The 25,947-nt window shown below is 39.7% G+C and overlaps 1 protein-coding gene across 7 annotated transcripts in view; it reads left to right on the top strand.

Annotated features, from left to right (window-relative positions):
* utrn (utrophin) overlaps positions 1–25,947 on the top strand; it is a 207,941-nt gene that overhangs the window by 24,977 nt on the left and 157,017 nt on the right. For 5 of the 7 annotated variants that reach the window (XM_038274309.1, XM_038274312.1, XM_038274311.1 and 2 more), the window contains exons 16-33: positions 494–664; positions 970–1,107; positions 1,578–1,715; positions 1,823–1,885; positions 2,865–3,035; positions 3,284–3,456; positions 4,637–4,787; positions 5,505–5,680; positions 5,957–6,092; positions 6,891–7,040; positions 7,153–7,305; positions 7,386–7,487; positions 7,614–7,734; positions 9,453–9,670; positions 10,690–10,807; positions 10,927–11,132; positions 11,972–12,126; positions 12,213–12,402. In XM_038274309.1, the coding sequence (XP_038130237.1) occupies positions 494–664; positions 970–1,107; positions 1,578–1,715; positions 1,823–1,885; positions 2,865–3,035; positions 3,284–3,456; positions 4,637–4,787; positions 5,505–5,680; positions 5,957–6,092; positions 6,891–7,040; positions 7,153–7,305; positions 7,386–7,487; positions 7,614–7,734; positions 9,453–9,670; positions 10,690–10,807; positions 10,927–11,132; positions 11,972–12,126; positions 12,213–12,402 (2,730 nt within the window). Of the gene's footprint in view, positions 1–493; positions 665–969; positions 1,108–1,577; positions 1,716–1,822; positions 1,886–2,864; positions 3,036–3,283; positions 3,457–4,636; positions 4,788–5,504; positions 5,681–5,956; positions 6,093–6,890; positions 7,041–7,152; positions 7,306–7,385; positions 7,488–7,613; positions 7,735–9,452; positions 9,671–10,689; positions 10,808–10,926; positions 11,133–11,971; positions 12,127–12,212; positions 12,403–18,512; positions 19,280–25,947 lie in introns of those variants that run through there. The other 2 variants (XM_038274314.1, XM_038274315.1) reach the window with 2 other exon arrangements.

A 25,947-nucleotide genomic window follows, 5' to 3' on the forward strand; every position in this document is an offset into this window, starting at 1 on the left:
TAATTAATCCCAAAATGGAAGGTACTGTCATGAGTAGTTGTATTTGACCGTATACATTTGTTTTAAGAAAGGGGCAAATGTTATATTTAATGTCAGAGAGCAACTGCCACACACGGGGTGTCATTGTATAGCCATAGCAACAACTGCTTTCCTCTTCCGTTGGAGGAAAGGACCCATTCCATTGTCATTTATCCCCCCACATTCAATCAATGTACCTTTCAAAGCTGCGAGTGAGACTTCATTGAGAGTGACACTTGATAGTTAAGGGTTAGTGCTTAGGGGTGGTTTGGGATTCAGCTTGACTCAAAAAAGGAAGGCATTGTTTTTAATTTATCCCAAAACTCCAGTTAGCTCTCCCTCTCTACCCGATGTGAATTAAAATTAAGAGCTTAGCATTAGTTGTATATTTGAATTAAATATTTTATATATTCTGCTCCTACTTCCACTGTTGCCTGATAAAAAGATGAACAGCTAGTTTGTGGTCTGTTCTCAGAGGATGATGGAGGAGTTGGATATGATTGGTCGGCGCGTGGACAACGTCAGGGACCAAGCAATCATCCTGATGACCAGCAGGGGCCCCGCCTGTCGAGATGTAGTTGAGCCCAAGTTGGCAGAGCTGTACTGCAACTTTGACAAAGTTTCCCAGCACATAAAGTCTGCCCAGGTACATAAAGAGGAGTCATGTTTCATAAAAGATTTAACCTTTAAATTATGTCATTTTTTTGCCAGTTTTCCTTTTTTTTGTTTCTTTTTTACTCTGAGAAGATGACGACCAGTGATTTGGAAATCAATCAGAAGTTAAATCTGCCTTTGTTTAAATTGGGTTTTAATGATTTAATTGGCTAATTTCTGATTTAGCAGAAATGTCCCTTTCTTCGAGGACCTGGTCAGATAAATACTCCTATGTTTGCAACTCGAACTTGAACTCGACATACCCTCTGTTTTTTTTGTTTTGTTCCTTTAAATCAGGTCACTAACAGTCTGGAGAGCCAGGCTGAAATAAGGCCTGAGCCTCCTGAGATAAAGGACCTTCAGGTAGAGCTGGAGAACACGCTGAAGACTCTCCATCAGCAGCAGCTCCCAGTAAACATCCTCGATGATGACGAGGTACCCATTGTTATCATGATTTATTTCATTTTTAAATCACTCTGCACCCTAATAGAAACATTTCCTTTGTCTGATTGGAGATTTAATTGTAAGGTTTCTTGTGTATTTTGAGCACCAAGAAGGAATCTTGACCCCAGTTATCCTCTTTATTATGTTTTATGATGTGTGCTATAAAGGATAACCTGAAATACAGGCTATATACTGTAAGGCTGCCATCTGATAAGGCCTGCTTTGATTGAGAACATCAAGGTTTAACTCCTTTATGACTGTAAACACACCAGCTGGGAGAAAAAACTTGACCGATCCAAGCGGAGGTCATTGTCCCCAGTCAGGAAGCGCTTTGTTTTCTTGAGTGGATCCTCTGTAGCGCTTTAAACTTCATCCGTTCATAGCAGCCTAAAGAGCTGAACTGAATTGGCAGGAATCTGTGTGCCTTAATCCAAAACCTTTCTTTGCTTCCCCTGTACCAGATGGATGAGGAGAAGGCCAACGTTGAGGGTTTGCTGCAAAGAGGAGAAGAGCTGCTGCAGCAAACTTCAGACGAAACTCAGAGGGAGGAGCTGAGAGTCATGCTGCTCAGGTTGCAGAGCCAATATTCTTCCTACAGGGTGAGACAAATAAACGGATCCCTTCTTTTATTTTACAAATGTAAAATCTATGCTATTTAAATATTTATGTGCAAACTTTATCTTGTTTGTGTTTCTGCTTGCTTTAGGGCAGAGTTAGGGAAGTCACAATGTCTCAGAGCTCATCATCAGAGTCTGAGTTTGTTGAGCAGGTAAGTGACGGATACATGCAGCGCTTTCAATAGGCGTAGGCTAATTACAGTTACAAAGGTTCTCTAAGGTTTCAAAACTGATCAGATTTACTGTCTGTGAAAAAATCTTACAGCCTTTTCTTTGTTCTACAAATTAAGCTGTTTGAAACTTGTTCCAGTTGAGAAGAAGATGCAGAGTCATGCTTTGAAAATAGTTTCAATGCCTAATTAAAAGGCTGTGGGTTAGATATTAGATATGCACAATGCGGTTTATATATTAAGTTCCCCTTTAGTCTGTATTTTTGCATTTAAACAGGACTGGCACATTTATATACTATTATTATATCTGTAATAATAGTAACATAGAAATGTTACTATTATTATATCTGGAATAACAAGTGTGATAAATTAGCAGGAGTTATTGTCATAGATTTGTTTTTATTCTTTATTGCTTTCAGAGTTTTGGCCCAGCACCATAAATCAGTGGTAATTTCAGTAAAAGCATACGAAACAAATCTCATAGCAGCTCATATCTACATATATGAAGGAGTTGTTGCTGAAATATAGAGCTTCTTTTACTTATTTTACTCTATCTTCTCCCTATAGATTTAATATTATGGCTCGGTTCTAGTGCTATAGATATATTCCTAATTTTAGTCTTAATTACTTTGCTAACATCTTTGTAAATTATAATTTGGCCTTGTAAAATTGCAGGAAAGAACCAGTTCTGCATCTCACAAAGCATTTAAACTAATTCCCTTATTTTTGTCGAAAGCAGAAGGCATCTGCTCAACACTTAGGGGACCAAACTCCCCACGGAGTATGAAGCAATAAAAAAAAAGCTAATGGCATCATCGTTTGATGCTTGTGTCCCGTCTTTCTAAAGCCACCCTGGGAAACCACCCACTGGTCCATATCAGAAGCTGCCACTTGATGTCGGAGCACGCTGATTCTGGAAGAACTATGAGCCACTGATTCCTTCTGTTTCTGTGTCATGCAGGGCCCGGCTGCAACAGGGCGCAGCAGCACACAGATTCTCTCTCCTTCTGATTACCTGTTGGAGATCAACAAAGTTCTTCTCACTATGGCCGACAATGAGCTGCTCCTTAACTCCTCGGAGCTTAGCGGGGGGCTTTATGAAGACTTTTCAAGCCAGGAGGACACTCTGAAGGTGGACATTATTCCAAAATACTGCCAGCTAAAAATATTTGCAAAAAACTGAAAACAGATACAGATGTTGTTTTAAAAATCACCACTTTCTGTTAGTTTGTTACATAAACTCTTATTTAAATACATTAAAATTAGCAGCTTTGCAAACGTTCAGATAATATTCTGCTGTTTTTTTCTAAACGTATGTGTTCTTCTGCTGAATGTTTGTATTTTTTCCTCATTTTTGTTATATATACATTTATTCCCCAGACTATTAAAGATAACCTGGAGCATCTAAGCGAGCAGGTCACAGGAATCCATGAACGGCAGCCTGAAGCCATGCGAGACGCATCCCCTGATGAAGTAATTCAAATAGGAGACAACCTTACACAGCTGAATGCGGAGTGGGACCGACTCAATCGCATGTACAATCAGCGCAAAGGGTATGTTTAACTTCACATATAGACTTACAGTTGGAAAAACTCAAAACTGATGAAGGAGAAAATTAAGAAACCGGGAAATCGAGAAGCTTTGTGAACCTCTGAGTCAGGGCTTTTGATGAAATCTGCAGGGAAATGGAAGGCCAGCTGTCCACAGATAAATATAGAACAGTACACGATGCAGCACGCGTTTACTGACCTTCATTCATACTGAAGCCGCTCCTTCAGCATAAACAATCTAATGCCTGTTCACAGATTCACTCCCATAAGTACACAAATGATAGTGGGTGACATTGGCCATCATCAACCTGATTTCTTCGATGACAGTGGTTGTTTGCTGATTGCAGCGGGAGCAAACTTTTATCTAAGCTAGTGAGAAAATGCTCATGGAAACACTGAAGCTCTCAGCCTATAATCACAGAAACCTCTGGGTGTCCCTGCAAATCAGAAGAATGGAGCTTGATTTGTAAACCAGCTCATCAAAAGCTCATTTCCTCAGCTTGTCTCTTTCATCCCTTTTGTTCAAAGAGATTCTGCAAAACGAGGATGCTGATGAGGCTCAGATTTTTCTCTTTTTCCAGTTAACATCCTACTGGTTTAGATTTAATATTCACCGGCACTACAGGGGGGACTCTGGGTGGTTTCAGGCCTTCCTGAGTCTAATAGATTTCTTTTATAGATATTAAACCATCAGTTTTTATGATTTCCCATTAAATGAACCAGATTTAGTTCTCAGACGGTGGACTTGTGTGAAGCTCTGAAAGCTGACAGGAAAGAAAGAAGCTAAGAAGTTATATGGAGCTATATTGTATTGTTTTGCAAACACTAATAATTCATAAGCAGTTTATTCTTGCTCAGTCCAACTATATGCTTTTTACATCCATTTTTCTTCATTTTACTCAGCGTCTTAGTACCTCTACTTTTGATCATATTAGGTAACTAACAAGAGAGAAATTTGTGCCAAAGTAGTTGTTTTCAGCCAAATTAATAAATTACCCAATAAGGAAACCTAAGATTTAATTTGCTCATGTCTGTTGTGCGTTTTGTTTTATTTTCTCTATTATTAAAGCTGTGCAAACCAGTGTAGTCTCTGCTGCTAACGCTGTGATGTTGACTTTTAGCTTGATGACATTTTTCCTAACATCTGCATGACTCTGGGTTTGCTTTTCATGTTGTTCTATAGGAGTTTTGACCGTGCCATAGAGGAGTGGGGGCGGTTTCACTGTGACTTAAAGGATCTGACACAATGGTTGACTGAAGCTGAGACCCTGCTGTTAGAAAGCGTCGGCCCTGACGGACAGCTCGACCTCGGTTCTGCACGGCAACACCAGGAGGTCGGTTCGTGGGGCGGGGGCTTTATACTACAAGGGGCAACAATTTCATTAGAGATACACTGTCAGCAACTTTCTAAGTTCTATACAGGGCAATTAAAGTCTCAGATTGGCGATACAGTATGTCAGAATATTTATTTTAAATGTTTTTTTTCCTTAATGGGTAAAATAAAGTAATTCCACTTTGAATTTCATAAACATACTTTTTATATTTTGATTATGCAGAAGAGAAATGAGGAAAAAGTCAAGATTAAGATGAGAAAAGACCTTGCCTTTGACTTTACTTCATCACTTAAGTGCTTCTTTCAATTCTGCGAGAAATTACCTCCTTTAAGGCCGTTCTATTATCGCTTACTGCACTTCCACCTTTACCAGGGAGATGTGTAACACTTGAGCTGAGCTCAATCTGTCTGGATACATTTCATGTTTTCACTGCTGCTAATGATGAGAAGGAGGATCAGGTGGAAAAGAAGTGAGACATCCGACAGCTGACTCGCCCTACAATCACTCACCTCACTTTACAGGGCTGTCGCTGCTCGATAAATCTCTCCTGTTGGAGGGTGAAGATTTGGCAGCTTAAATCTGGACCTCCTCAAATCATCTCTTCATGTCGATAATGGATTTGCTTCGAGAGCTGTACTTGAGCTTAGGATTTAGTATGAGCTGCATACGATTATTCTGTTTCTCTGAGAGCTAGTTTTCCTTTATTTCTTCTTTAAGGAGCTGGAAGAAGGACTTTCCAGTCATCAGCCCATCCTGGCTGGTTTGACTCGCACCGGGGAGAAGATAATTGGGCAGCTTTCATCTCCTGATGGGCCCCTACTTGAAGAGAAGTTAGAAACTCTGGTGCAACGTTGGAGAGCTGTCAACCGACAGGTCTTAGACAGACAGCGCAGGTATTCACAGAAAGGCTGGATGTAAGATGAAGCGAATGCAGTGACATTACTCCATCCAAATCTCACAATACCTTGATCTGAATGTACAATAAAGTGCTGCTTTTTACCCAGAGTTCATGGTCAGCTAACTGTCTGTGTTTACTAGGGCAATGCTTTTACTGCAGTCTAGAACTATAATTTAAATGTGTTCTTTAATGAAAACTGCATCCTGCAGATCCTATAAATGGATGCACAGTAATGTTTTGCATGCATGCGTACGTTTCTGTGTGTGTGTAGGCTGACTGGGGGGGATCCAGCCCTGTCAGACCTGGTGAGGAGATGTGACAATCTCGCTGTGTGGCTGGATCAGGCAGAAAACGCTGTTGGCTCCCTGCCAGTGTCAGCCACTGATGAAAACCTGAAGGAGCTGAAGGTACGGTCGTCTCTAACCCAATGCAGAAGCATATTTAAACATTAGGGGACAGAGATGTTGCTTGTTAAACTAGTGACTAGCATCATATAAATATTTAGCTAGATGATTTTTTTTTTTTTTTTTTATCTAAGACATTGACTATCGTTTAAAGAAGATAATAAGAAATCTTATTTTAGTAACGGTGCCATGTTAGGGACACAGTCAAAATGCTCTGGTCATGTGATGCAAAACTGTACTTTTGAGAAGCATAAAGTTTTAAGCGATGTTTTCTTAAGAAGTGACACGGAAACTGGTCAGAGTTGATCAGAAGATAGGAAAGCTGTTGGAAATCTGTGGCTAGACTTAAAACTTTGTTCGCTATTGTTCTTCAAGCTTTAATAACTTTTTTTAGCAAAGAAAACTGACCAGATTTTGGCCTGTTCTCTGTCTGTTATGCTGGAGGAGCAGTGGCCCAAAATACATTTTCACTGATTCGCTACAAAATGTTCTTCTGTTAAAATGCTGATTGGGGGTTTGAATATATGGAGAATGATAAAATGTTAAAACCTTGGATCCTTTCCCTTCCACTTTACAAATATCATAAAATATAATTTCCTTCTGTGAGCAAAACAGTTGAGTTTAACTTTTTTTATTAATTCTATTTATTTTTCTCTCTCTGGTGGACAAACGCTTTCAATTCAAACACGTCTTTTGGGAGAGATGCTGTGAATACTATTAGACCTCTTGGTTGTTTCTTTTTTTTTCTTCCTAACTTGTAAATTTTGTAGAATTTATGGTGGAGTGTGTCTGTGTTTGCAGGCCCTTGCTGTGGAAATGGATGCTCAGAATGAGCGCCTTGGTTGGCTGAACAAACACGCTCCCCAGATCTTGGCCAGTCCTGGTGTGAGCATTCAAAGCAGAGACCATCATGTTGGAAAACTAAGAGCCATCAATCTCAAGTGGAGCAAGGTGCAATTCGCTTTATAAGCAAACTTAATGTCGTCCTTCAAACTCCTGTTTTTTACTTCCTTTTTGAGTCTTTTCCCAGCTATTATTGCCTTTAACTTCTTTCCCTCTGCAGGTGACCCATGAATTGCTAGGTAAGGTGGGGGAGGTGGAGACAAACCTGCAGAGTCACACCCTCTTCCAGGACAGGATGACCAAGCTGACCGACTGGGTCGACATCACAAACCAGACGATTGTTTCCAGAGGACTGAATCCTGTCCAAGCCCAGGTTCTTTATCAAGACTACATCAAAAATCACAAATGTTCACACAACACTTTTACCTACTGTTTTTCTTTAAACATTCACAGAATCTGGAGGCATCTATGAAAGACAGGAAGAAGGACCTGGAGGACTTGTTGGCTCATTCTATTGAGCTGCAGAAACATCAACAGCTCTCGCCTCAGGAAAAGGTTCCTGATTTTCTATTGAATCAATTTCATACAGGATATATTTATTTAATAACTCTTTTGGGCTAATGTGGTCTAATTCCTGTACTAAGTCATTTCCTTGCCTTTTTGCCATTTTTTTCTTTGCAGGGTAACGTAGAGCAGCTGGCTGCTGATTGGAAAGCCCTGGATGGCCACTTGAGGGAATCGCTTCAGGTTCCCGTCTCGCCGTGGACACCGCAGCAACATGTCGTCCTAGATCAGCAACTTGGTACTGAACAATAGGCAATTATTTTATTGTGTTTCTATGAATCCAGGATATAAGTAAATAGTCTAAGAACCTATTTACCTTATTTGTTTTGCTTCTGTCTGTTTTAAATCACAAATTGAGTGTGATTAATTACATTTTAAGTCGAGTTTTATTGACTACACCCCAACCTTATTACTGCCTGACCTGCAGACACAACAAAACTAAAAACAATCCCCTTGATCCTGCCTGATGACAGCATAAAGTAGGGTTAACATTTAAAAAAAGCAACATATTGATCCAGGATGGAAAGATGAGAAACAAACGATTTATGAACATAATTAAAACAACAAATTTCTGCTCCATTTAAAATAATCCATAATATTGCTGCTCCCCCTTTGAGAAAATTAATTACAGTCAATTCGGAGAGAAGTTCTAGAGTCACAAGGCGGTCAGCTAGAGGAGAGTGCGGCGTTTGAAGACGCGGAACCGCATTTGGACAACAATCGTTCTCTTAAGCCCCTGTCGGACTTACGAAAAATCTGACAAAAACGCCGGCATACGTTGGATAAGTTACGGGTACTCTTTGTATAAGTTATGAGCATGCTCCAGATGACCGCTGAACGTGTTGCTAACTTACAGCTGCTGTATAATGGGGTAATGGCAGCGTTTTGGTATAAAAGGGGGGTCCCAGGAGGAAACCATGAGTACTCCTCCAGACTTTATGCCATTATAGGGTGAGCGACATGGTGAGTGTGATGGATCCTCCATGCGGCTACGACCAAAAAAACTTCCTAGCAGGCATGGCGCTGAATCTGAACCTACTACGACTGCGAACCCTCTTTCTTTCTTTTTTCTTTTTCTTTCTTCTTTTCTTTTGGGCAGGCGGTAAACAGCAGCAAGGTTAATACCGCGATCAAAGACATCTTTTTATGTAGACCGGGCGCATTGCTGGTCCCCTCAGGAGCAATTTTAACTGAGGCTTCATAATTACGCTGCCGTGCATTATGCGTAAGTTCGGCTGTTGTTGGACATAAGTTCTGGACTCGTTATGAATACACTATGTATGTGCCCAAAATTGAAAAAAATACATAAAAAATTCAGCGCATACCTGCATTTAAGGATATTGTGGGACCAAATAGTGGTCATTATCAAAGCAAACCTGTACGCATTCAATGACTGTAATATGAGTGCTGTAAGCTGAGAGTGAGTGAGAGTGGAAAGTACTTTTATGATGTGAATAAAGTGACAATTGTATTATTCTGTATATATTTTATGAACTATAACGTCAACGTATCCAGGGACTGCGCGTAGATATTTGCATTTTTGCTATAACCTGGCACATGACATCTCTTCTTGCTTAGACTGTTTATTTGTGCATTGTCTTTGGTCAAATAAAGACATTTATTAAATAAAAGAAATATACCTATCAGTATTAAAAAGCAGTGGAGCATCAGGATAAAAAAATAATACAATTTATACTTAAAGGAAACATGGGAGCAGCGATAAAGTTTCCTGCAGCAACATAATCTATCCCAAAAATTCATAAAATAAACTAGAACAGCAGGTTAGAACAATGAGCAGAAAATTTATTGAATTTGTATGTGCATATAATTACATAAGGACAATATATAGGCTTCATTTAGCTTGGCACAGTTTAAAAAAAACATTTTTCTAAATGTTCCTTTGAATTTTAAATATGCCATTTAATGTCAGTTTTGCTCTCTTTGCTAATGTGCCAGTGTCATCGGCCCCTTCGCCTGTTCCGATGCCCGCCTTGCAAAGCGAGGATTCCCACCATTGGGCCCCATATTCTCCAGACACTGTGGCCCCCACTGATTTGAATAAAACTGCCACCGAGCTGGCTGACTGGCTAACGCTCATCACTCAGATGCTCAAGTCTAATATTGTGACTGTGGGGGACACAAAGGAGATCAGGACGACCATAGGACGCCTTCAGGTGAGTGAAAGGAAGGGAGGATGCAGTCAGTATACAGACAGTGTTGGCTGGTTCTTGCTGTTTAATTGGATTTAATAAAGTTTTGAGAATGCATTTGGTCGTTACCAATTATAGCATGATTTAGAAGAGAACAGCTTGAGTTGCCTGGTCATAAAAAATGGGTGAAAAGCTTCTGTGCTTCTGTAATTTTAATTGTTAGCCATCACACTGAGACAATAAAAACGCAACTCATGTTTTCCTCATTCAGCGGCTGTGCTCTCGTCTTCTCAGATGCTCATTAAAGAGGTCTTGCATCAACTAATTGTATTCATATTCTACCGTTGGCAGTAAATGCAGCATGGCGTCCTCACACTCTGTGCTGCCGTTAATGGGGGCCTGAACTATACCCAGTTGGTTGCTAAATAATTAATATGATGCTTTTTTTTTTGGAGGGGAAAAAATCAATCTGGTGACAAACTTTCCTTGTTGGCTTCAGCGAAAGCCAACAACTACCCTGCATGGGTAGAGGAGGAAATGAGCTGGAAAAACTGAAATAACACTCAGACGTGAGATTTTATTCATTTAATTCCACAAAAGTGTCAAATTTCTTGAAGCTTAAGGAGGACTTTGAGGGTTCATAGTTTAAATTAAAATATACTGTGACTTTCAAAAATATTCATGCCCTTTATTTCATAAATTCTATTTTTTATGTCGTAGAGAAACTAATTTTATGACATAATGATTGGTTTTCTTGCCCAGACTTGTGGTTTAAATGACTAAAGGTTGTTCTGGATTTTATTTAGGTTTATCAGAAGGAAAACGTTCTTCGTAGCTCAAATGCATGGAGCAATAAAATTTTTTTAATGTAAGAAAATAATTTTTGTGTAATACGAGGGATCTATTTAGAGTTTTTGTGATTTATCACAAAAAAGTGTAACTCTTCTTCCAACAATGTCGTCTACTTCCATTCGTGTCAGATTATTCCAATAAATAATTAGTCAGTGCTCTTGTGTAATGTCTTTGTTTTTACCTCCTTACAGGTGACAAAAAGTGACTTAGAACAACGTCACTCCCAGCTGGAGGACATCTTCACCTTGGCACAGAACATCAAAAACAAAACCTCTAACGTCGATGTCCGCACGTCCATTTCTGAGAAATGTACGTACAGAGCAGGTTGTGCTGTTTAACTACATATAAGACACTAAGGACTATAGATAGGTTCAGCACCATTACTCTTGTTGTTTGTCTTTCAAACAATAATTTGTGTCTGTCTGTAGTGGAGAAAGTGCGCAGCCAGTGGGACAGCACTCAGCACGGCGTCGAAACCCGACTCCAGCAGCTAGAAAACATGACTGTCCACAGCAATCATTGGGAGGAAAACAGGAAAGAGGTGAAAGGTCTTATTTCTCAAAATGAAGGACGCTTCCACAGCCTTCTCCAGCGGGCCACAGATCCCTTGACAAAACAGCTTGAGGACTCCAAGGTTAGGGCAGATTTCCACTATGTCTAAGCCATTATTTGTGATGTGTGTAATTCCCGAGGTCATTTACTTTGATGCGTGTCCATGTCACCATGGTAGACTGAACTTTACTTCAGGTTTTTTTTTCCCCCAATAGACAGGAGCAAAACTTAACTCTTATTAGAGGGTTAATGTGGAGCAGGCTAAGCTGGGAATGAGTAAATCCCTCCTCTGAAGTTTCACTTTGATCCTTAATAACATTTACACACCTACATCCTCTTAACTAAGTTTCCTTAAATGAGTTCTGTCTCGGATGTTTAAGAACTCAACACTAGGGGGCGTATGAGTTTAAGATAACAAAGCTTGCTTTATAAACACCTACCCCCACTGGACAGGGTAATCATGATGAGTAATTGTCTATTTAAAGTCAGAAGGTCCTGGTCACATAGGCATGACTTATTTTTTAATGCTAAATGAACGTCTTATATAATCTGCTGGGTTGGGAAGAGGTTGAACAAACACGGTCAAGAAGCTAAGGATCAGATAAATAAGTAAAAATTTTATTATGTTATAATTGAACTTGAGGTTAGGCCAAAGCAGTTCAGGAATGCATGAATTTAAGTTGAAGGGGAAAAAAGGTTCCTTCAGGAAAAGGAAAGTATGGAACAGAGAAACATTTCCGGACTTTATTCCCTGTTCTAATTTCTTCATAACAAATTATTTTCTAAAAAAAAAAGTAGCTCCAATCATTGTTTTTCTGTCTTCATTTCAGTATCTCAGTGCATCTTTTCCTGTAACAGTCTATCAGTCCTGTATTCAGGGAATCAAACCTTGTATATTTTCCGTCTCTTTTGGAAAAACAGGAGTTTTTCCAAGCTCTGGGTCGAGACCAAGCAACAGTCGCAGCCTTCAATGAGCTTTCCACTCACCTTTTACGAGAGTATTCTTCTGATGACACCAGGAGAATCAAAGAGGTTACAGAGAAACAGAATGCAGCCTGGAACAGTATCACTCAGAGGTAAATCCACCATCTTATCATTTTTTTCTATATAATTATGTGTTTTCTTTGTTTGTTGCATATTTGACAAGTTGTTTTGTTTGCAGAGCAAGCGACCGTCGTGCTCAGTTGGACAGTGAGTTGAAGGAGGTCCAGGTGTCTCTAAAGGAGTTGGAGTCTTTCCTTAGGTGGCTCCAGGAGGCAGAGACTACAGTCACTGTCCTGGGCGACGCCTCACAGAGGGAAGATGTAACCCAGGATTCTGCTCATGTAAAGGAGTTGAGGCGACAGCTGGAGGTAGGCCTGGAAATAGAAAAAGAAATGGTGTGTGCTTCTAATTCACGCACAGGTGCTAGCCTATTATCCCAGGTTCATCCTTCATTAACACAGCCCTCAGCAGCTGAACTGACGCCACAGTGTGTGTGTGTGGACAGGCACATCAGTGTGCTAAAGGTGTGTGACTGAGAGGGCATGCAGAGGGCGTGTGAACTCTTGTATGCATTGAATGTGGCTCATTGATTGTCTTGTTCTGCGCTGCTTAGGTATTCAGGCTGTGAGTATTTTCTCGTCCTTTCATTTGCTTTGTCATTTACCCAGTCCTTCCCTTTGGGATCATTTGACACCCGTCATCTTATTCGTCACGCATCAGCATAACTCTAGAGTCATTGATACGTACCTCAGCATTTATAATGGGTACATATTTGTTATACAACCTTCTGAATTGGAAATATTTCTCTGCAAAATCTGACTCTTCTTATCTCCTCTGGATTTTATATTTCAGTTTATTCAGTTTATGTTTTGTTGCTGATAAAATCAGCATCACACTTCTTAAAAATTGCATTTGTGCCAAAATTAGGCAAAATTAATTTGTTTGATTATTACTATTATTATTTACCCTTTGTTTTAAACCCAGATTTAGTTTTACAATTATATTATTCAGAATAATAATAATAGTATTGATATGAAATTATACTTACATCTTGGTTGTATTGTTTCTGTTTTAGTTTAAGCTTTTTACAACTCTGAAGAACTCCTTGGTAATTTGTTAAAACCATGTCGTGTTCAAGGGTCAGTATTTTGCTCTAAACGCTTTAATTAAGCAACTGAATTGTGGTTAAACTTGAGGAAAATCTCAACACACAGCACTTTTTGGGTGTTTCAGAGTTGATTAAAACCCACAGGCTCTTATTGTTTCATTACCCGACGCTGTCGACTTTGATGGATGGTTCTCACCCATTGAATCTGGGTTAATGAAACAGAGACGGATGTTAAACCTCAGACACTGTGTGCTAACACATAGTTGAAGGCTGTGCCATGATTTAGTGTTTAGTTAACTCTAATTCTAGACTTCTAGTTGCATTCTGACTGATGTGTTCCTGCACTCACTGCTTTCAGAAAGGCACAGAGAGCAGAAGGACTTGTTTTGCAGTCCACAAAGTTTTCCTGCATAATTATAAACAGTGCTTGAGATCCAGTGAAATCCAAGAAGCTTCTGTGTATGATTTAAAGTGCTGCTTTTTATTATATTATAACAAACTTGAGTGAAAATATATGTATTTTTTGTTTAATTAATGGGTTATTTTGAGCACAAGCGTACTGCTCTAACCACTATTCAATTCATTTCAGTTTATTTATATAGCGCCAATTCACAACGCATGTCATCTCAAGGTACTTTACAGTTCACTAGGCCAGCACTCCCCGTGTTACTTAGGGTGCCATAGAATGACATTACAGATGCAGCAGTTATTGTGCTTATGCAGCTTCAGCCAAAGATTCGCTGGTTTTAAACAGTTAAAATAAACGTTTTCGATGGATTAGGTGAAACAAGCAGCCATGTCTATCTTGCTCCTGCAGAGACTCTTTCAAAGTGATTAGCTCAGGTTCTAGGTAAATACTAGCATGTCTACACGGTTTTGCTTCAGAGATGCACTGATCTGATACCTGGATCGGCAAAGTGGCTCTGATATTGACTAATTAGCTGGATCGGATATCGGGAAGTTGATATTGGAAATCCAATCTAGTGCCCTTTAAATGGAAACTTTTATTGCTGCGTATTTGTTCATAAATAATATAAAGCCCGACTATATCTTTGTTAATGTGGCAAGATATATGGGTCATCCATTCAACAGATGATAACTCCAGGTATCGGTATTGGATTGGATTGGAAAAAAATTGAATCAGTGCACCTCTATTTTGCTTACATTTCACTTATAACTTATTGACTAAGAACGAAGAAAAATGTGGTTTGGACTAAATATGTGATTAAAAAGACTGAGAAAACATTTTCTCCTTTTTCATAAACCCAGAATTTTCTTTGATCACCCTAAAATCTAAAGACCAGTGCTTCATCTGCTCTTTGAACATCGGAGAGGACATCAGAGTCATCTTAGAGCAGGTCTTATTTAAAGCAGAGCAGAAGTTTCATTATTTTCCTGTTTGCACTTATTAGAAATGGAAAAAAAGATTTTTTTTTAGAGAAAATACATGTAACTATTTTTTCATTTACGCGAAGTTATTTTTCCCACCCATCCATCTTAAGCCGGCACATTAAATAACTACCCCACTATGAATGATATCATAACCTCTAGCTGATGGGATTTTTCATTCTGGCATGTGGTGAAGAGTAACTCCATCATACTGCTCATGTACAGGCATGACCGAAGCTAACGCAACATAGCCTCTAGCAGGAGAGTGCAAAAGGGTACACAGGTTAAAGAGCTGATTTTTATCAAGTTTGACATCCCTATATTAGGCTTTGTTGTTTGTTCATCGAGCAGATGAAGCAGCCTCTGTTAAAGGAAAATCCGGTCACATTCAGAATACAAACTTCTGAAAGTACTTTAAGTATGAAATTATTACATACTTTTCCATAAATGATAAGTGTTTTTAAAGAGTAATTTCAATTGCTTTGCCGGAGACATGTTTGTCAAAGAGCACTACTGCCACCTACCGGTTTGTGATGTCACGGTGCGGTATTGGCTGTTTAGCAAGTCCCAGTGCTGTATTTGGTGTTTGTCACAACGCACTATTATCCATGATGGTGCACTATGTGAAGCAGAGAGTAACATATTAATGGCGTGGCCAGAAGTTCGATGGCGAATCCTCCCTCTTCAAGTTGGCAATCCAACGACGAACCCGTGGAGGATCATGAATTGGAAAGGTGAAATCACTTTTTCACTTTTACCCGATGTATTACAACATCCAACTGCCATGCATATGGGTATTGTCAGTTTAACTATAGTGCTTGTTTATTTCAAAGGTGAAGTCCCCTCGTAATCTTAAATAATTGATGTTGATTGCAGATGTGTCTTGTAGTTCCCATTGATTTTGCTTGTTAAGCGGGGAGAATGGTGCTAGGATTACTGCAACGTGACGTCACTGTCAGGAGTGAGGCGTTACTATATTTGGACAAATATGGCTGTTCTCGGACTCAGTGATCGCTACGAAAATTATTTTTATTTTTTTTAGTGATAAAGCTAAATTCATTAAATCACCACAAACATATTATTATTATTTTTTTTTTTTTATGTTTTTTGTCTGGCAATGTGGCAATAAGAATAATTGTCTTGATGTCAAAAAAGGGCCCGACAGATTTTGCTTTCACAAGTGGAGCAGTACGGCCATCGCCATAGTATTCGGCATCATTTACTCATATAAATAGCTTTATTGCAATGTAAGTAGAACAGGAAAGGAAAAACAGGAGAAAGGAGAAAAGATGAAGGGAGCCAATGATAAAACATCTTCAGTCTGCTTCATCACCTGCAAAGAGATGTAAAAAGAACAGCACAACCAACAAATATAGTATAAGATATACAATAAAGTGGCACCTTGATACTATCACTGAAGTATAAGTGGTATTATTTAATCTGACATGTATACTGTGGTAGCTGAAGATAAGAATATGGGATTTCTATATGGAAGTGAATCTCTAAGTACCTGGAACCAAGAACCTGTAATTGTGAGAGTGCACTTGTGCATGTAAAGTTTATCCAAAGGAAAAATGCTCAGTAGTGGTTGTGAGGAGCCAAAGACCCACCCCCACAGAGCACTGATCCTGCCCCCCTCCGCTGGCTGGCGCTTTGGCCCGCTGGTGCATTGGTGGTGACCTGTTTTTGGGGGGTAGATGCCCTGGGGGTTGCTGGCTTGTTCCTGGCAGCTGCTCCGTAGGGCCTGGCCCTCCAAGGCCCAAGTGGAGCTCCCGCCTATGGCCGGAGCGCCCCTGGGGCCTCGGCTCCCCGGGGCCAATGGCCGGTTCCACTTCGGGGTGGTTGGCTGCCGGCGGAGCCTGCACGCTCATCTAGGAGCTCCGGCATTGCAGCGGCTTGGGGATTTCCTCAGGACCGTCTCTCCCCTTCCCTTGGTGGGGGGGCAGATTTCCTGGGTTGGCCCCTCCTGGGCGCCTTTGCTCTGGGGTTGCCTTTGGCAATCTGGGGTTTTGGGTCCCCCGGCGCTTGCCTCGATAGTTTTAGGTATAAATAATGACCCATTGGTTATTCTTTGCTTACCAGACTTTTACTTTAACACATCTAGATATAACCTGCTACATCCAGAGCTAACGATATGCTTTCCCCAACTTGTAAGTCAGGGATGTGTTGAATGACAAGAATAGATGCTTTTGAGGGTTTGATATTGTTTAGAGGTCCTCTGTTCATACAGTGCTGCCTTTCACTGAGAGTGCACAAACGTCTTTATTTCTATTCATTTGTATAGAACCCTTCCAGGCAATAACGTGCTTTATGTAGCATAATCCAACTATTGTCTGTGACAGTCAATTTGTGCTTGTTTTATATTGTAATTATGTAGAAGAGTCAGTGTCAAGCCTGCTTATCCTCACTTCAAATAAATTGTCCTTGTCTTGTAGAGAGAGAGAGAGAGAGAGAGAGAGAAAGAGAAGGAGTTATTTTTTCCTCTGATTCTTCACCACAAAAATCAATTACAATCATAAAACCTGGAACATAGTAAAACTGGAACTACATTCTTTTTCTAAAATGTACAAAACTGGAATAGTAAACAAGCACTTTGATAAAGTACTTGCTAGGCTGTAATATTTTGAATCCTACATTTCGCTTTCATTTAAGAGCTGATCTAGATCTTAATTTCCAATAGTCGGTTATATGGAGCTGTAGGGATGATGTGGAGTGTACTGAAAAAAAAAAGTTAAATAAGGGTTAACTACATCTATGTAATCAGTTCAATATCAAGTAACATTGCTTTTTCATGCTTCTTACGACCGTTCATTACTGATCAAAATGAAAACTCTTTAGAAATGATTTGTCCACCTATGTGTGCTTTAATATTATGGTTTTGGTCTTGTTCTCTTTCATATCATCTTTCCTCTCTTCTGAGACTTTCAGGTGATATTTCTCAGGTGATATTTTTTTCAAATGTTTAACAAAATCCCACTCTGAATCAAGTTTGGTAGCCTTTTGTCTTCTACTACACCCCGTCTTTATTTTTTATTTCCTACATGATTTATGCTTTACAGTTCAGATTAGATAATCATTTGGAAATGGTGGCTGATAAGAAGGGAGCTAATTTTGTAGCAGATTTAATTCTGTTTCATTTGCATTACTTGATATGAAAATACATTAGTTAGTATTTATGCTATTGGGTACTTTCAGATTATTTCTTTGACCTTTATCAACACAAAAAGCACATAATTCAAGGTTTAAGTGGTAAAAAGATCAGGTTTCTGTTTTCTTTACAATAAATCTGTCTGCAAAAACAAAATTGAATCTGTAAATTAAATTACTAAAGCGTGTAACTGATGTAGAAATGGGCTGCAGTTTCCTATTTAAGGAACTAATAGTTTCAAGTCCAACAGAAAATCCTAAACTAGACCGAAGTGTTGTCATGAGCTAGAACATCTAGACATGCACATGCTGTTAGGGGGATTGATTAACAATTCAAACATTTTAGATTTGCAGCAGTTTATGGAACAGAAGTCACTGGGTTTGGGACCTGCTGTTTACCGATCAAAGTGATTCTGATCTTTGATCGGATAGTTTTGATTGAAATCAATCTGACTCGCTTTTATTTATCTTAGCTTTTACGTTGTACGATTTGCAGGGATTTTTTAATATCCTGAATCTGTATTTACAAGTTCTTCTGGAGTTTTTATCCATCCAAGTCATGGATGTGTGCTTCCTCAGACTGCTAACAAAGGAAATTAAAGGAATGGATACTTCTAGGAAAGCTGGATGCCTGGAACAGCCATCGCCCCAACCACCACCCCCACCCACCCGAACCACAGACACTTTGAAACTCTATAGTGTGGTTGCATCTCATTTGTTCCAGCTCCATCTCTCCTCTTTCACTTTTATCGCTGTCTCTTGTGTATTGATCTGCTCGTTGGCTGCCGTAATGTCATCCTCTGCTCATGGCAGAATCATTGTTTGCTTTCCCCCGCGCTGCTGCGTCTCATGTCCCCGTTTCTCTCTCTCTGTTTCTCTCTCTCCTCTCATCCTCTCTCCAGATCAGAGGCAGCGAAAAGTAAGCCTCATGTGAGCATTCGCTCTCGTTGTTCAGTGCTGCCTTCTCCTCATCTCTCTCCTCTCCTCCCATCCCATCCTGGTCGTGCCGGCACTTTTCGCTCCTCTTCTCTCTGTCTTCATTTAACTCTCCCTCGCCACGGTTTTCGACTGACTCGGCAGGGTGCCGTCAGAAGTGATTTGTATAATTCTCTCTTCTGGTTCTGCGGTCCGGTTGCGCGTGTGAATGTCCGCGTGGAGGAGAAAGTGAGTGTCTCGTTTTGTCCGATTCACCTCCATCGTGTGTGTGCTGTGGGATGCATTAGTTTATAAAGAGAGTGGAAGAAAAGAAAGGTGTTTTTTTTTTTGTGTGTGTACATGTGTGATGAAGCGTGGGATCACTCTTAGCTGAGTTTACATGTATGAGTGTTTCTCTCTCTCGGAGTGCATGTGTTTTTGTGTGCGTGCACGCATCACGTCAGCTTGGCTGGGGTCTGGTCGCTTGGCTGGGGAGAGGGAGAGGGAGAACAATATGAGTGGGGTTGGGCAGTGCTAGCATGCGGACCGGGAGTAGGCTGCTGCAGACTTGTAGCAGTCTTAAGATGATGGCCATGGTCCGGACCTCCCTCCAGAAAGTGGTGGTCTTCTTACACAGGCTCCAGAGGATGGCCATCTCCTCACCTCGCTACCAGAAACTCTGTAAGGTACGTGAAGAGACCCAACTGGAAAACAAAACCTGCGCTTTTCTAACTTCACATGAAAATTAAAGTGGAACTTGGAGTTTTGTGGATTTATTTTTTTTTTCTTACTTTCTTGATGTACATTAACAAAGTTTCTACAGCTTTTTATGGAGTCAGTTTAAGGCTTTTACATTTGGTTCTAATTCCTTTATGAAATAAAATATATCTTTGATTTTCTTTCAAATTGGACTTTAAAAATTATTTTTTTGTAAAATTTGCTCTTTTGCTCCTCTTTAGTTTGATTTTCCTTTTTTTTTCTAATTTAAAAGTTTTTCATATATGTTTTATTGATAATTAATAAAAAATTAAATAATTAATTATATATGGACATGTAAGGATTTCTAACCACATCCCTCTGTGCCCAATTTCTAAACATCTATTCCTGTTTTCTACTTGCATGAAAGCTTCCCCCTTTCACTGTATTAAAGAAGCTTATGTCAGCAATTTATGTCAGAATGATTGAGGGATTGTTTTTCTAAGATGTTTAAATCACTTCAGCAATGACACATGGCTAAACAACATACATTTATTGTGAAAACCCAGCAGAGCGTGGATCAGTTGACTCCGTCTCTGCCCTTTGTCATCTGTATTGATTTTACCGTAGAGAAAATGACCAGTGATGTGTGCTGTGCTTGATCTCGTTTTGTGTCGTTGTTGATCATCCCTAATCGCTGCATGTCCTTGCTCTCTGTGTCGAGTTGCACATCAACAACTTGCTCTCAGATTAAGGGCAGTGGATGACCAGATGCTGAGGTTTGCAGTCGCTGTGCACAGAGGAAAACAGTGGAGTTGAAGAGTACTTTTCAGCTTACAGCATTGCTAAATAAAAAAAAAAATAGCCCTGTATTTACTTGTAAGCCTTTTTTGTTTGTTTTTCTCACCTTTGTGATTGAGAGCATGTTTGTACGCTTTGCTCAGTGTGAAAGCAGAATAAGCACTAATTAAAGTCTGGACTTGCTCATCTGGCCCCCATTCGACATCCTTTTAGAGCCAAACCTTACCTGTATTATATCCATGCTGGTAGGAGGCATCACTCATTGTGCACCCATTTACCCTCCTCCAGTTGCATCCACCACTCCAGTGTTGTTTGGCCTTCCCCCTGGGAGGGGGGGATAGTGTAATGCCAAGCTGGACCCACCCCCCTGGGGTGCCCTTACTAGCTGCCAGACTGGAACAGGAACTTCCTGATGATGGATCTACATTGGCCTCAGGGGGTGCATCCCTCTGGGTTTGGCTATTTATTTTGGTTTGGGTTAGTGCTGATGCTATATCACCTCACATGATAATTGTGAGCTGATATAGCATCAGTGTGTTGAGTTCGGCAGTCTAAAAATAAAAAAAACATATTATATAATCTGTTATTTTCCTCATTAAATTCAGGTAAAATCATTCTGTAGACCTAGCCCTGGACTCTTTGTTTTCCTGTCTACTCTGCTTTGGGTCATCTTCAGTTCTGCAGCAGGTATTGGTGAATAGAGCTGTTGAGTGACATGCCTGTTCCGTTTATACCGAGTCCTTGTGGCTCTGCCCTGTCTCTTTGCTTTGAATCAATGGCTGAGAATTGGCTGAAAGGCCTACCACTCTCCAGAGAGGTGTCCTCCTACTCTCATTACTGTTGCGTCATTTCCAGCTGTGTGTGCATGTCTCTCTTTTTAAACAAAGCCCACTTTAGAAGCAGCCCTAAATCAGGGATTATAAGCACCCATGCTTCGTTGTTCCTGCTGTTTCTGTGACACAATCTCTGGCCTTTGGACTCAACACTCTGTGCACCTTTGCTCTTGCCTCCCTGCTGCCCCTGACCTATAAGCCAGGCGTGGGCATGGAGCCCAGCTTTCTGACCCCTCTGTCCTTCCGCTCCATCAGGACCCTTAGGGTTATTAGGAAGTGTTGGCATTAGCAGTTAAGAGCCTCAGGTGCAGGTTGATAACCTCCACTTTCCCCTCCGGTATCTTGGCTCACACTCAAATCAGGGATATTTTCCTTCACGCTCCCTTAGATTCTTTAGTCTGCAGGCGTGCACACTCACTGCTCCTACAGTATGCATGTGCAGGCAAACGTTTGGAGCACAAGTATAATCATGCGCACTTTCCAATTGTGTCACAGGCAGTGCAATAACAGGGAAAATAATTTTAAAAGCAAGTCTTTTAAACACATATGGATGGCATTTAGTATTTCGCTGGATAATAAAAGAAAACGAAAATAGGTTTTCTCTCTCCATCAACATTTCTATGTAATTCACAGAAGATGAATACTTCCTGAGCTAATCATTGATGGGAAACGATACTTAAATCACCTACAAATGCAGAATAAGACTTCTCCGCTCTTCTGAATTGCACTTACTGTTAATACCGGGCGTAAAATTGTGAAGAGATGATGGGAACACCTCACAAAATCCTATTTTGAATCAGCACTCAATATAAATCTCAGAAACAGCGAATCCTTCCAGTTTCCTGCCAATCTCTTGTCTGTGTCTGTATCATATTAGCTTCTCCCACGTCCAGTAAATCTATTTATTGTGATAGAAGTTTGTGTGTATATGTGCGTTGACTACAGCAATGGGATCTGTGTGCATACTTCCATTAGTGGCTTTCAGGCCGCCTAACCTGATAATGTCTGTGTGGTTTATCATCATGTGCTCTTAACAGCAAGTGGGAGTGTGTGTAACTCCAAATTGTGATGAACAGAGCAAATAATAAAAAAAAAACCTTCAGACATATTTCTTGGGATGCTTCCAATGGGTCAGGAAAGAGTTATTTAAAGTTGGCTTATGGCTATTTGGTTCAAACGGTACTCGCTTGTCTTTGTCAGTTTCTTGAAGCGCTTGATTGATATTGTTGTCAGAGGAGCAGCACAGTGGTGTTAAGCCCACAGTGGAAACTGTCAAGTTCCCAGACGCAAAACCTCTTTCGGTCAATCAGCTTTCATTGTACAAGGCACCAAAACATGGAACACATTACCTGCAGAACTGAAGGGAGAGTCAAACTGGGTCCTTTTTAAACATAAACTTAAAGACTTTTTATTGAGAGGTCAGTCATGTGAACATTAATAACCTAACTGACCTGATTTTATTTCTGTGATGTTTTAATGTGTAATTTGCTCTGTTGTTCTTGTGTACAGTCACTGTGTTTGTGTAAAAGCCTAACTGGGGACAGACATTGAGAATTAGCCTTAGCTAAAATGTTGTAGTGTGTGACATGATGCATGAAACATACTTGTCCCTATCAAATAAACAAATAAATAAATAAATAAACTAGTTGCTTGTTTCTTTGGTGTAGATAGTTTTTTATTTTTTTTTATTTTTACTGCCAATTCCTCTTGTTTTGTAGAATCTCTTTAGGTGAATCTGTGCAGTACAAAACAAGCATTGATTCATCGTCTTAAGACAGAGTTGGCCCTCATGCTTTATGCCACATGCAGTGCATTCTAGGTGGTCTTCAATTGGTATTTAGCTGCTGTTTTGTCGCTACCAAAAGCAGAGTTGACATTGTGATCTATGGGATTTCTTTGACTTCCTTAGTGGCAGTCTAAGATGATACAGAATGGACATGAGAATGTCCGTCAAACTGAGTAGACATGGCATTAATGAACCCTTATCCGGAATCAGCCCCATTTTTTAATTTTTCTTAAGCTTATGTAAAACAAAAGGAGAGATAGATACACTCGAGTGCCGTTGAAATGTCCTTTCATACATTTTCCTTAAACTCAGAATATCTATCATTCTCTCTTCACTCAGTGGAGTTAGGGACCAATCTAGGGAGCAGTTTAAAGGAGAGGAGATAAGATGACTTGCTCAATATTTTCTTGCTCCTTCAGTTCAGAGTTTGACAATCTGCGGAGACAAGGTCTAAGCTCTACATCTAATATCTCCCTCTTTTGCCAATATGGCAAGCACTTGTCTAACAGATGACACACAGTTCACATTTCTGTTTCCTTCTCAGTTTGTGTATATTCACGTCTGTGGTGCTGACAAACATCATTCCCCTATTGGAGAGGAGATTACGGCGTGTAATCCTACACAAACACAGCCGCATAAAGTCGGATTCACTCGATTGAAAAACTCTGGGCCCGAAGAGATTTATCCAAATTGGTATTCAAAAGACTTAACTTAGAAATTACATTGATGAATCCTCCTCTCAATATGTCCCATTACCTTTATCTTCTTCTGACCCTTTTTTCCTCATTTTCTGCCTGTTTACCTTATAAGTGCCATAGCAGATTCTTTCTCCTTTGTGGTTCTCTTCCACCGCTGGACATTTTCCCCTCTCCTGTCAAGAATAATTAATTCTTTGAATAGAAGTGGGACATTTGAAGGAAGATAATTGGCTTCCCTCTATTTTTCTCGGGGATTGTGTTGTATTATTGCTGTAGGAAACCCAAACCAAGTAATTTTGTACTTCATCTGTTTTGGTGAGAGAAACGGGCCACATATTTAATGATTTATTACCCCTCCAAATCTCTTAAATTGCAGTGAAGCAAACATCTTTGTTTTAGTACACGTTCTTTCCCCTTTTCAGCATTGTGAAACTTTTTGACTGCCTCTACAAACTTTTTCCAGTTGGGACGAACAGAAATCTTCTTTTTCCTCATTTCTTCCTCTTGTCTTTTCTGTCACCATTATCCACAATACCTCCACTTGTAATGCCTGCTTTCCCTATCGTCATCTTTCTGTTTATGCTGCTGTCACCCTTTCTTTAATCTTTAATCATCTGCTTTGTTCTCTTAGAACTAACTAAATCTTCCACCCACTATTGTCTTGATTTCCTGGATGACAACATATGCTGCTATTAAGTGGTTTAGCCTTGGTGCCACTTCAAAGAAGCCGCTCAATCTCTTGTGTTGAATTATTAATAAAGTGCATCTTATCTTAAAACCTTGAAAAGATGGATCCATTCGATCAAACTGAACCCTACCAACAACTGTAAAATAGTTTTTTTTTTTTTTTTTTTTTTTTTTTATACCTGTAGGTCCTTAAATGAGACATCCTAAAATGCTGGAGTATTTAACAATACGCTTGAAAGAGGATTTTCTTGACTTAATTTTGTTTACCTGTAGATTTTTCTTCAAAGAACAGATCTGTCTTGTCCAGTGGTAGTCTAAAGTAAGAAAAAAAGAGGTGTGAGACAGCCCAACTTATCTATGTACCCAATAAACATGGTGGAGGATGGAAAACAAATGATGAGCTATCTGAAAAAAAACAAGCTTGGGAAGGTACAAAGGAGAAATGGCATCAACAGCAGCATAAAGCAGTGCCTCTCAGAGGTAAATCCTTTGGTACGACAAAAACAAAACAACTGGAAATGGCTTTTGCTGTTATATCACAGGCAGATTAAACATAAATCGTGCTATATATAGACTGTAATCTCCAGGGGAGAAAACCATGTCAAAGTCAAATGCTGGCGTAGAAATACTCTAGGGAGAAAAGTACATGAAAGATTGTGAGGAATACTATGTAACATCGTGAACCACATTGGGTTTTTGTGAAGCATAAGTGATAGTTTAAAATGCCGTATCTTAAATAAGTCAAAGGCTGTAGTAATGGACGTTTTATTTAACCAAACATTAAGTCATTATTTGATTCATCTACTAATTGCTTAATACATGTTGTTTGAGTGTTTGTGAGATTTATTTCAGCTTGAAATGGAAGGTTTTTATAAAAAAAAATAACTTTCATCTTTCCATTTTTTAGGTCTGTTATACGCAAAATAATTAACTCTCTGTGTCTGAGCATTAATACCAGGAATTACAGTAATTTTATCAACAAAACAGTTTGATGCCCATACATAAGTGGCAGTAAAATAAGCAAGCAGCAGGAAACATCACAGGGAAAAGGTTCTGATGATTAGGAACAAGTACTTTCTATCCTGTGTCTCTGGCTACTACACAAAGCCGGATGATTAATTTGAGACCACAAATGTCTGCTGTACACATGCAGAAGCTGATCTGAAAGTAGGGCTGGGGAAATATGGCCTGCTTTTATTTGTGTTTTGATATTTTTAATTATTACAGTAATTAAATTGTTCTTTTTCATTTTCAGCTACAGCGTCCCAATTCAGTTTTTTAGCTTTAGTTGTGCAGCCTCTAACATCCAGAACATGTGGAGATGATGAAAGCAGTGAGAGTCCACCCAGTACCCAAATATGGTTGGGAAATAAAATGCCATAAAACACCCATAGCTATACAGCAGTCTGTGACGATCATGATGCTGCACACACAGATATTGCAGCTGAGATTCAATATGAGGTATAGCTTTATCTAAAGGGCAGCTGGTTTATGAAAATGCTACCTTTATGCCACTGAACGTCCCTGCAGACGACCTGTCACTGTTCCTTATGCATCAATCAATTCAACAGATATTCAAGCATTACCATATTTCTTGCAATATGAGCTTTTAGATTTTTGCTCATCGTGCCAGCTGAGACTACAGACAAGAGCTTAGACTAAAATCTTCATAGATTTTTCTTGTGCAGGCTTCCTGGTGGTAAATTAAAAATGTTCCTTTTACATAACGTGGTTTAAAGATCTGACATCCGCTCCATGAGATGTTTGAGAAAGTTTAGAGGGATCAGGAGCGACAGGAAAGGGATGCATGTGAGCTGTGAACGACAGCTCAGCGTAAGCCTCGACTTTGCCGC

The sequence above is a fragment of the Cyprinodon tularosa genome, unplaced genomic scaffold, assembly GCF_016077235.1.
Source record: "Cyprinodon tularosa strain WSP-4 unplaced genomic scaffold, ASM1607723v1 ctg907, whole genome shotgun sequence".
In the NCBI taxonomy this organism is placed as follows: Eukaryota; Metazoa; Chordata; class Actinopteri; order Cyprinodontiformes; family Cyprinodontidae; genus Cyprinodon; species Cyprinodon tularosa.